The 11,796-nt window shown below is 48.6% G+C and overlaps 1 protein-coding gene across 1 annotated transcript in view; it reads left to right on the top strand.

The window, feature by feature from the left end:
* LOC143281294 (uncharacterized) overlaps positions 1-11,544 on the top strand; it is a 43,053-nt gene extending 31,509 nt beyond the window's left edge. The window contains exons 3-10 of the mRNA XM_076586447.1: positions 463-607; positions 1,220-1,326; positions 1,811-1,952; positions 2,487-5,392; positions 5,535-5,625; positions 6,704-6,964; positions 8,232-8,312; positions 8,917-11,544. Of these exons, the coding sequence (XP_076442562.1) occupies positions 463-607; positions 1,220-1,326; positions 1,811-1,952; positions 2,487-5,392; positions 5,535-5,625; positions 6,704-6,964; positions 8,232-8,312; positions 8,917-9,044 (3,861 nt within the window). The 3' untranslated portion in view covers positions 9,045-11,544. The remainder of the gene's footprint in view (positions 1-462; positions 608-1,219; positions 1,327-1,810; positions 1,953-2,486; positions 5,393-5,534; positions 5,626-6,703; positions 6,965-8,231; positions 8,313-8,916) is intronic.
* Positions 11,545-11,796: the final 252 nt, after the last annotated feature.

Here is an 11,796-nt window from a genome sequence, read left to right on the forward strand (position 1 = left end):
AAGAGAGAGATGAAATCGGACAAGATGAAGAAAGCGCATGATAGCACATACGTATGCAGTGAGCGTGTGTGTGTGCATAATTATGTGCGAGACGCATGAAGTTCATTGCATGTGTTGGTGAGGGGGGTGGGGTGGCGCAACAAATAAATAATTATAGATAAATAGACATATAAATAAATGAATAAATAATAGATAGATAAATATATTACTCTACTATGCACACAGAACATACCATGTATTACTGTATTAGTGTTTTGTCGAAAGCACACCATCAAAATCGACCCTGCATCGAAAGAGCTGGGCGAAAATCTTACTGTGGCACGTGTGCTAGTGTGCTGGTGTGTGTGTGTGTGTGTGTGTGTGTGTGTGTGTGTGTGTGCGTGCGTGCGTGCACGTGTGTGTGTATGCGCGCGCGTGCTTACGAGTGAGTCAAATTAATGTTAACGTCCTGGCTGGTTTCAGAGTTTCTTCATTCGCTGCACCAAAGGGGGAGAACCAGCTTTTTCGGCGGACTGCGGCGGTAAGTGTGACGTCATCAAGTCGAGCCGCATACGGTGTCAGTACTGTCGTTTTCAGAGATGTCTGGCCGCTGGCATGTACCGAAAAGGTGAGTGTGACTGTGTCTGCCTGCCTGTCTCTGAGGCGGTCTCTGCCTTTGTTTCAACATCTTTCAGTCTGTCTCTGTTCGTCTCTGTTGATTTCTGTCTCTTCGTCTGTCTGTATGTGTCTGTGTCTGTCTCTCTCTCTCCCCTCTCCCATTCTGTATCTCGTATGGGGCAAATCGTTAAATTGAAATCTCTCTCTCTCTCTCTCTCTCTCTCTCTCTCTCTCTCTCTTCTCCGTGATGCATGTAATTCTTTATCATTCTACACGAAGATTTATTTTGTTTTGTTTTATTTTTTTTTCTTCTTCTTCCATCATATATTTGTGTGCACTGTTTGTAATGGTTGTAGATAAGCAAGGACAGGTTGGGAGATTAGACCATGCCTAATATCGTTTGTGCATTTATGTGCGTGCATGTGTGTGCGTGTGCGTGTGTGTGTGTGTGTGTGTGTGTGTGCGTGCGTGCGTGTCTACGTACACAGTAGTGAAGATGAGTGCTTGTATGTGTGTACAGGTGTTTCACCACGTGTTTAAAGCGATTCATGCAGTCTTGGTTAAAAAAAAAAAAGAATGAATAAATAAATAAATACATAAAAGTATACGATTGCGGTGACAGAGAAACCAGAGGCGGTGGTACCTGAGGAAGGACAGGTGCTGTGCAAGGTGTGCAATGACATCGCCAACGGCGTGCACTTCGGCGTCACCACCTGCGAAGGATGCAAGGTCGGTTCTGCTGTTGCTGCTACTACATCATTATCATTATCATCATCATCATCATCTTTTTTTTTCTCTGCTTCTTCTTCCTTTTCCCTTTCTTGTTCTTCGTGTGTGTGTGTGTGTTTTTTTTTTTCTCTCTCTCTTTCTAATTGTTGTTGTTGTTGTTGTTCTCTTCTTCTTCTTGTTCTTCTTCGTCATGGTAGTCGTTGTCGCCTGATTCATATTCGTCTTCATCTTTTTCGTTTTCATCGTCATCTTCGTCTTCGTCATCTATGTGTGTGTGTGTGTGAGTGTGTGTGCCTGCCTGCCTGTCTATCTGTCAGTATGTCTATCTGCATGTCTGTCTGAATATCATTTCTGTCTGTCTTTATGTCTGCCTGTATGTCTGTCTGCATATCTGCCTGTTTGTCTTCATGTTTGTCTGTCTGTCTGTCTGTCTCTTCCCTATGAATCAACCAGCTCTGTCATGACAAGGATGCTGTGTTTGCAGAAATTCTTTCGCCGAGGTCTGAAAGAATACCCGGCGTACGTCTGTAAGGCCAACAGAAAGTGCACCATCAACCCACGCATGCGCAATAACTGCCGCTACTGTCGCTACCAGAAATGCATGGACGTGGGCATGTCTCGAGAAGGTGTGTTTGTTGAGGATAGGGTGTTGATGGTGTTCTTTATGTTCTTGTTGCCGTAGTTGTTTGTTGTTGCAGTGCTTTGTTTTCTTTGTTCGTTGGTTTTGTTGCTGTTCTTTTCAAAAACCTTTTGTTGCACGTTTTCGCCTTTTTTTCTTTTTCTTTTTTTTCAAGACTGGTCTCACCTTTATTGATGAAAAGGATATCGATGCTAGATGCTTGATTTCATTTCTTCAAAGGAACAATGTTGTGATATGCAGAACATGATTATGTGTGTGAAGATAGATGTTGTGGCCTTCAGGCACCGACATATGCAGGTCAATAACTGTTTCTTTAATATCAATGTGAAGACGTTAGCCAGTGATGTTTCACAAGATACACCATCTGACATACACGTTCTCACTTTTTTTTTTATCATTCAAGTTAGTATTATTAGTGTGGAGACTTTCAACCAGTGTCAGATCATAGGATCTTACTATTACTTACTATTAATACTTATACTTACTGTATAACACTTGCTATTGTATACTATTTCTGCAGCTATCAAGATGGGCAGACCAAGAAAGAAAGACTCCTCGTCCTGGCGTTCTACGAAGCTATCAGGAGCAGCGGTGAGCCGGGAGGCCATGGAGTACTGCAGCGACAGCGCCTTGCTGGGCGAGGGGACAGTGGGTGGAGTTGAGGACCTGGAAGAGGACTCGGCCAGTCTCGAAGCGGACGGGGCTCTGGGGACCAAGTTCAGCCTGGAGGCCATGTACGACTCCAGCTGTATAGCGGATGAGTTCCTGGAGGCGGTCAGCATGGGGCTGGACCAGAGCGTGAAGAGCGAACCTATTGTGTGTTCGTCATCACCCACCGCCGCCAGCGTGGAGCGAACGCCGGTCACCGTGGCTTTGTCTTCATCTCCCTCCTCCTCCTCCTCCTCCCCTCTGGAGCGTGGGTCGTCCATCAGAAGCGCCACCAGTGACGTCAGCAGCATGGGTAGACCCGTTCCTTTCTCCCCGCTGTCAGGAGACACCTGTCTGCCGCAAGCCTGTCCTGACCCGCCGCTGCTACCCTCCTCTGGTTTTCCGCTGAACCAGCTCCCCGTCAGCAGTCGCCTGCCACAGCAATCCAGCCAGCCCGAGGTAGGCAGCTGGAGAGTAGAGGAAGAGGCCATGCCCTCCAGCAATTCAGGGCACTGTACGGATTACGCCGATACTGGGCACAGCGAGTGCTGTGCGTTTTCTTCCCCCTTCTTGGACATTGCCGAGGATGACTGTCCCCACTCACCGCCCTGCTGCTGCAACTCCTGCAGCTGCTCCTCTCCCATCTCGGACTGTGACTCTCCCTGCTGTTTGTCGGACTACCGTTCCCAGATGCACCATCTGCCCTCTGCCTTCACGGACCAGCAGCTCCTCATGTCCTCACACCCGCAACTGTCTGTTGGACATGAGCGGCCTGACACCTTGGGCAGACAGAGAGACCTGGCCCCCATGGAGCGTGCCTATCCCACCCATGCCTTTGCCCCGCCGCATATTCGGTCTTTATCCAGACAGCAGTGCGTCCCACAAGCTGGGCAGATACCTGTCGTTCGTAGACACCGAGCGCTGCCAGCAAATCTGCCTTTCTGTCCACATGGCAGGTGTGACATTCTGGAATCTCACCCAGGATCTTCACTGGCACACTGCTTGAACGACTGTGGCGTGTCTTATCCGGATCAAACGCTCATTGAGAAGCATATAGAAGAAAACGTTACAGATGAACTTAGCGTTCTGGAAAGTTTGAGAGAGAGAGCTTCAGCATCTAGTAATATTGTTCAAAATGCCAGAAATCGCTCAGAAGCATATCCCACAAGCGGCGGCAAACAGGACCCACGCCACGCAGATGCTTCCACAGTGCTGCACAATCAGGGCATTAGTTTTGGCACCCTGCCCCAGTTGAGACAAGACAGTCGTCGAAGACAGTCAGACTCACAACTGGAGTATGTCCCCAACACCAAAGTTCAAAGGATCAGTCACCGCACTGGAACGGCCAATGAAGTAACAGCTCCGTGGATCAGCCCAGTTCCCGCGAATTACAGGTCTGAAGGGTTTGCTGATATACACTGGTCTGTGCCATCCAGCAGACAGTCTGGTTCTCATCTGTTCTCGTCCATCAGCCCCTTACCCATGCAGCGATACAAAGGATCGACAGGAATGCGATTGTCCAGAAGCTTCAGCCACAATTCGCTACATCTTTCTAACAGAGAATTTAACTCAACAAATCACACACCTGCTGGCGTGTCCAGAGTCCCTCAGCTCCCCTTCCTGTCCCCAAACTGGCAGGGCTTTCAGTACGGCACCAACCACTATCCTGCCATGCTGAAGCAAGGAGCAAAGCAATCTGGCACAGGTATACCCAGGCAGTTCCATAACGAGCAGTCGGTCTTCTTTCCCGCTCATATTACCAAACAGTTCACCAGACAATCACAAAATCCTGGCAGAAGTAGCGTGTGCCAGCAGTCCGTTGTTGTCAAGGGATATGGAAACCGCGCTGCCTTCAGCAGTGGCGTCACGGACAGTGTCAGCAGCAGCAGCAGTGTTGACCCTCTGGCCACTGTTTCGCCTTTCCTGCCCGACTGCCCGCCTGTGCGTAACGACGATCTCAACTCCCGGGCGAACCTGTCAGCGATGACGACAGCGTTAGGAAACGGCACTGATGCCGTTATCACCAGCAGCACTCATGTCAACAGCCACGCCTTTCCAATCCAACGAGCACCGGAAAGTAGCGCTCCCAACGGAAGCACCGTGACCACGAACGTGACCTCATCACAGTCCGGCAAGTCGAGCTTTATGAACTCGTGCAAGCCAGGTTCACCGCAAAAGCACTTTTCCTTGGGTCAGACTTCTATCCAGTGGCCCCCCACCACACTGAACAGGCTGAACGTTGTCGGCGGAATGTCGGCAGCAAACCCAGCGTCCAGTCTCTCCTCCCCAGTAGCCGCGGAAGCACCGCCGGCCGCCAGCCTCCTCTCTTGTCCCACCACGTGCGAAGGAACATCCTCGGCGCGTGTCTCGGCCACGGACTCGCCCAGTCAGCGCGCCGCCTTCACGTGTGACCCGCGTGCTGTGGAGGAAGTGAACCGCCATTTCCTGACTTTGGAAAACACGTGCGACAAGAACGCCTGTGGGGAGGACCCGGTGGCCGACGTGGCCAGCGATGGCTGCCAGTCGCAGCGGTGCCCAGTCTGCCACCCGGGAGAGAACGGACAGGGGGTACCTGAGTGGCAAGGGGTGTGCCTGAAGCGGTGGCACCGTTACTGGCACGGCTGGTGTCCGCCGTCCTCCCGCCAGGCGGAGGTGGTGAGGGGTCAAGGGCAGCAGCAGCAGTTCCTGACCTCAGTGGCCGCCGCCTTCTGCCAGTTCCGGGACAACCTCTGTCAGCTGCACAAGGAGATGGGAGCGGAGGCGGACAAGAAAGACCAGGTCAGGACTACCCCCCCCGTCCCCCCATTGTGTGTGTGTGTGTGTGTGTGTGTGTGTGTGTGTTCTTTCAGTCTTCTAAATGTTCTCCTTTGTGCACCAGAGAGAGAGAATGAATTCTTAACAATATACACTTTTTTTCCAGACTACAAGTTTGTCAGAACTGCTGCAGAGGCTGAACCAGCAGAGCACTGTCATCGCAGCGATGACCCGACGTTTCCTATCGGCCATTCCGGGTGAGTGGGATACACGCAAGACTTTGGAAAAATGACCAATGCATTCTTGTGAAACGTCATGTTTAATTTTCTGAAGACAACCTCTTACACACACACACACACACACACACACACACACACACACACACACCAACACAAGCGCTTCCACCTCCGCCACACATGAACGAATCATGTTTGGTATTTTAGCTCACAGAAACACATTCATACATACGTACGCGCTCGAACAAACATTCACACCAGTGAAAGCACGCACTCGCACCACCACCCCTCCACACAGACTCACCTCTCCCCCACCCCACCACTACTCTCTCTCTCTCTCTGTGTCTCTCTCACACACAGACACTTTCTCTCTCTCTATCTCTCTCTCTCACACACACACACACACACACACACACGCACACACTCTTTCTTTCTTTCTCTCTTTCTCTCCCACTCTTTCTCCGACACACACACACACTCTCACACACACACACTCACACTACACGCACGCATATACACACGTACACTTGCTCAAAGACACACAGATTCAGCAATATTGATTGTGTGCACGCACACTCGTGCGCGCGGAGATACACAGAAACATAGATTATAATCATTGAGAGACAGACGGACAGGTAAGCAAGGTAGATAAGACACGTAGATAGATAAACGGATTGACCGACAACAGATCAGCTGGAGAGAGACAGACAAACAAGCAGCCAGATGTATCTTTGGACTGGCAGACAGAGATAGAACAATACAACCTTTTCTCCAGCAATATCACCAGTTGGGGGCGCCATGGAAAAATCGGTTAGGCTTTGGGACAGGTCCACCAGTGATCAGGGTTGGAGGCCCCCGTTTCGGATTGGTGTTGTGTCCTTGGGAAAGGCGTTTTACTCAGATTTTCCTCACTCCGCCCAGATGTTAATGGGTATCCTGACTTCGGTTGGGGAAGATTAAAACGGCGGAAAAGGAGGACTGGGCCCCGCCTTCCTATGCCGAGCCCATGACACAGTGGATGTGAATTCACTACCGCGATGGTCGTAAGGAACCCCATAACCTTTCATTTTTCTTCATCAAGTCCTCCTGCTTTGCCCAGGATCGAGCAACATACTCCCGGACGACTCCAACCTCCTGAGCCAGCGCTTCGGCTTCAGCTCAGCGCTCATTCTGCTCAGCTCTCAGGCGTTCGACCCCGAGGGCCGACGCTTCCGTGAGGTGCTCAACTGGACCGTGGGGCCCACGTCGCCCCTGTTCTGCTTCAAGGTTCAGCTCCTGGCCGTGGCGGCCAGTGTGCACGCCTTAGCCATGGATTCTATGGAGACGGCCGTGCTATGTGCGCTGAGTGTCTGCAGCACTGGTTAGTAGCTTGTTAGCTGTCTGTATTACACGTGGATGGTTGTAAGCCTGTGTTTGAGGTGTTGAGGAGGGGACAGTTCTATTTTGAGAGATAGAGATTGATAGAGGTGTGTGTGTGTGTGTGTGTGTGTGTGTGTGTGTGTGTGTGTGTGATAGAGAGAGGAATTGTGTGTGAATGTGTGTGTGTGTGTGTGTGTGTGTGTGTGTGGTAGAGAGAGGGTGTATATGTGTGTGTGTGTGAGAGAGAGAGAAGTGAGAGAGAGAGAGAGAGTGTGTGTGTGTGTGTGCGTGTGTTTCTGTTTGGCTTTGTGTCTGTTTGTCTGTCTCTCTTTGAATGTGTGTGTGTGTGTATGTGCGTGTGTGAGAGAGTGTGTGCTTACATGTGCGCGCATTCGTGTGTGGGCGGGAGATGACAGAGTGGTAAGAGAACGGGAGAGTGAGGGAAACACACACACACCACACACACACACACACACACACACACACACACACACACACACACACACACACGCACACACACACATATATATTGATTTCCGCGATATGTTGTGTTTTCCTTGATTTCCGCGATACTGGTAACGTGTGTGGGCGTAGATGTGTATTGGTGCGTCACGCACATGATTAGATCTTCGCACTTCGTAGGCCTACATACCTGCACCTCGCCCCCACAGCCACATGTCAACACAGCTGCACTTTCTCTCTGTCTTTCTCTCTTTTCCAGATCCGTAGCAAGCACACAAACACACAACATCTCCCATGTGTGACTCTGTCTCGTTGAATACCTGTCACTGATTGCATGCAGACCCTTTCCCATACTCCCATTGTATGTAGATGTGCCCATGGCCAAATGTATGAAACGTTCATTCATTCATTCATTATCTCTCTCTCTCTTGCTCTCTCTCTCTCTCTCTCGCTATCTATCCCCTCCCCCCCTCTCTCTCTCTCTGTTATACAAACATACACATTTCTCTCTCTCTCTCTGTCTCTCTCTCTCTCTCACACACACACACACACACACACGCACGCACGCACGCATGCACTATGCCACACACACTCTTCTCCCCCTCTTCCCCGTCCTTTTTTTTGTCTAATATCACATCACTTTCAGTGGAAAGACCTTAAATTGAAGACGACTACTACTGCTACTGCTACTACTACTACTACTACTACTACTACTACTACACACACACACACACACACACACACACACACACACACACACACACACACACACACACACACTTTATTGTATAATGTGGTTTCTGCAGACACATGTGGACTGAAGGACACAGAATCCATACAAGGGGTCCGTGGCAAAATCCTGGAAAGCTTGGAGACCTGTGTTTCTGGTGAGCTGTTGGCTCCCAGCCTTCTTTGTCTGGCCTCTCATCATCTTTGTTGTTCTTGTCCCTCTGTCTTTGACTCTTGTTTCTCTCGCAACGCTCGTATGTGCACCTGTACAAGGGTGTGTGTGTGTGTGTGTGTGTGTGATAGAACTGTTTGAAGTTATAGCTGTAGTGATAGTGGTAGTAGCAGTAGTACTAAGGGTGATAGTAGTGACGGCAGCATTATTAGTGGTAGTAGTAGTAGCAGCAGCAACATCAACAGTAGCTGTATTATTTACACATTTAATGGGTTTTTTTACAGATGTGATGACAGATTCATTCTCTCTCTCTCTCTCTCTCTGGACGTGCTGATAAAAGGAGTGCCAGTTATTTTTGTGCATTCACCCATGGGAAAGGGTGTGATTTAATGTGACTGAGTGTATGTGCATACAATGCTTGCTTGCAGACCTTCGTATAATTAATCCTATACAGTACATGATGATCGTCTTCCCATCTCCCGTATTGCTTTTCTGTACTAAGTAAACAGCAGCTGTTAGTAACTCATTTTGTGTTCTTTACCCAGTAACAAAACAACGTAAACTATTAGGTGTATATTTCTGTATTGCAGCCACAGACCAGAGTTCCAGTGCTCGAATCAAGCGTCTGCTCAGCGTTCTGCCGGATGTTCGACTTATCTCAGCCTGGTTCTGCGCCCTTCTATCCCACAGTGTGCCTCCTGCCAGCAGCTCTCAGTAGTCTTCGTAGTCAGTGACTGTCTGACAAAAATGACTTTTTTGCCGTGAACTCTGTCAAACCCCATCGTTGTACATGAGCGGAGAACCGAAAGGTGTGTCCTGATGTTTGCCAGGTGACATGATTGTCTGGTCGTACAACGTATTGCTGTTTGCTGTACTGTGCGTCTCTGTGCTGTAATCCGCCACACTGACAAGAAGGTTGACTGAACAATCCGACAGCGTGTTGTTGTACCATTCTGTTCCTGAACAAGTGTTGCACTGTTTGACAGGCGTGAGCTGACTGTTCTCAGAGGTGTTCGTGGCCAGTATATATTGCGGGCTGAATGAATTCACCTCCAATAATTATTAACTTGAGAAGCTCAGCATGACTCAGCTCCGCGAAGCGCCAGTCCTAAGTTCCGAGGACGTGGGCAGGGCTGGACCATCACCGCTGCCGGAGACCCTGTTGGGCCCGTCATGTGGAGCGTGAAGCAGTGGTGAATATCACCCGCCATGCCTGTAACTGTTCACGTTGACGCGCCGCTGTTGGCGAAATAAACCTGGCATGCCTGTTCTCCAACTCAGTGTGTCCTTCGCTTGAGGTGGGACAAGTCTACAGAAGGTGACCTGTTCTTTGTCATAAAACACTATCTGCATACAATTCTGTACAGTATGGAAAACAGCGTCTCCGGATACCACCACATAGGTTGTGGATTTTCCCCCCCATGAAACGTGGTCTGTTTATAACCACAGACGTGACTTCATCAGCACATGACATTGTGGAAAAAGTTTTGTTGCTTTTTGCCATGAAGTATAACCTGTTCATAGACGTGACTGTTCATTACAACAGACGTGACTTTCTCATCACAGGACGTGACGTGTTTGTCGCCATTATACATGGCCCAGGTCACCACTAATCGTGGCTTTGTTTCCACTCAGAACCCGAAATGCTAACGACATTCGTTTGTCGTGTCTGTATCGTCGTAGAGTGTCATTCACCTTAGAAGGTAACATGTGTCCATCGACATCAAACATGGTGTCTCATCGCCACAGAACATGAGGTGCCTATCGGTATTGAAAGTAAGTGCCTGTCGTCACAGAGAACGTCATCGTCGAAGGTGATTTGCCACTGCCACAAAACTTGATGTGCCCATTATCATTGAACATACCGTCAACATTATCATTGAACATACTGTGCCCATTATCATTGAACATACTGTGCCCTTCCTTGACTCTTCACTCAAACCACAGTATGCACGCTCAGGTCGTCAATCCGATAAGCATAGTCAGTTGTGAACTTCGACGCATTAACTCTGTTCGTCGGTACCTTTCTGTTGAAACTACATAAACTCGTATTTCTGCTTTTGTGCTTTCACAAATGGATTACTGTAATTCTCTTCTCACAGCTTGTCCTCAGAATCTTCTTTAGCGAATTAATAAATCTCGAAACAATGCTGCCCATCTGACTCAGATTCCCACGTACTGATCACCTTTTTCTTCACCTCCGTACTCTGCACTGGCTCCCCGCAGAGGCGAGAATTAAAGAGTTGCATGTCTCTGCTTTTCTGCTTTCCAGTCCACTGGACCAACAACTTTCTGACCTCATCATTGCTCACACTCCCTCAAGATTTCTCCGCTCTTCCTCTGACTGTTACCTTCTGAAAATTCCTTCTGTCAACAAAGAACATATAGTGAACACTCTTTCTTTTTTGCTGCTCCTCATATCTGGAATAATCTTCAACACCATACCCGTCTGTCCGCCTCAGCCTTTCACTCTTCACTAACACATCTTTTCGGAATCTGTCTGTACGCACTCTTAGTTTCCTACTTTTCCAACACCGCATCATGTCTCTCAACTTTGTATGTATGAGGAATGAGAGAGGGGAGAGGGGTGAGTGAGTGGTTATAATTGGTTTATGTAATTTGTAACTGTTTTGTTTCATGTAAAGCGCCCCGAGCTTTTAAAGAGAAAAGGTGCAATGCGAATGTAGATTATTATTATTGTGGTTGATATTATTGTTATTATTATTATCATTAGTAGTAGTAGTATAAAATGCCCATAATCAAAAACTGTTAAGTACGTAATGAGGCCGTCATCACAGAACGTGAAGAACGTGACGTGCCCCACGTCATACAATTTAGCGTAAACCTTTGTAACCTGACGAGCCATTGTACTTCGTGAAGTGCCTAGTACCATATATCGTGACGAGCCCATCATACTATGGTATGTGCCCAGTACTATATACCGTGACGTGCCCATCATAGTACGTGAAGTGTCCAGTACCATATATCCTGACCTCTTCACACTGAGTTAAGTGCCCAGCACCATATATCGTGACGACCCCATCATACTACGTTATGTGCCCAGCATCATATATCGTGACGACCCCATCGTACTACGTTATATGCCCAGCACCATATATCGTGACGAGCCCATCATGGTACGTTATATGCCCAGCATCATATATCGTGACGAGCCCATCATGGTACGTTATATGCCCAGCATCATATATCGTGACGACCCCATCATACTACGTTATGTGTCCAGCATCATATATCGTGACGAACCCATCATACTACGTTATGTGTCCAGCATCATATATCGTGACGACCCCATCATACTGCGTTATATGCCCAGCACCATATGTCGTGACGACCTCTTCACACTGAGTTCAGTGCCCAGCACCATATATCGTGACGAGCCCATCATGGTACGTTATATGCCCAACATCATATATCGTGACGACCCCATCATACTACGTTATGTGTCCAGC

Source organism: Babylonia areolata, chromosome 4, assembly GCF_041734735.1.
Source record: "Babylonia areolata isolate BAREFJ2019XMU chromosome 4, ASM4173473v1, whole genome shotgun sequence".
Classification (NCBI taxonomy): Eukaryota; Metazoa; Mollusca; class Gastropoda; order Neogastropoda; family Buccinidae; genus Babylonia; species Babylonia areolata.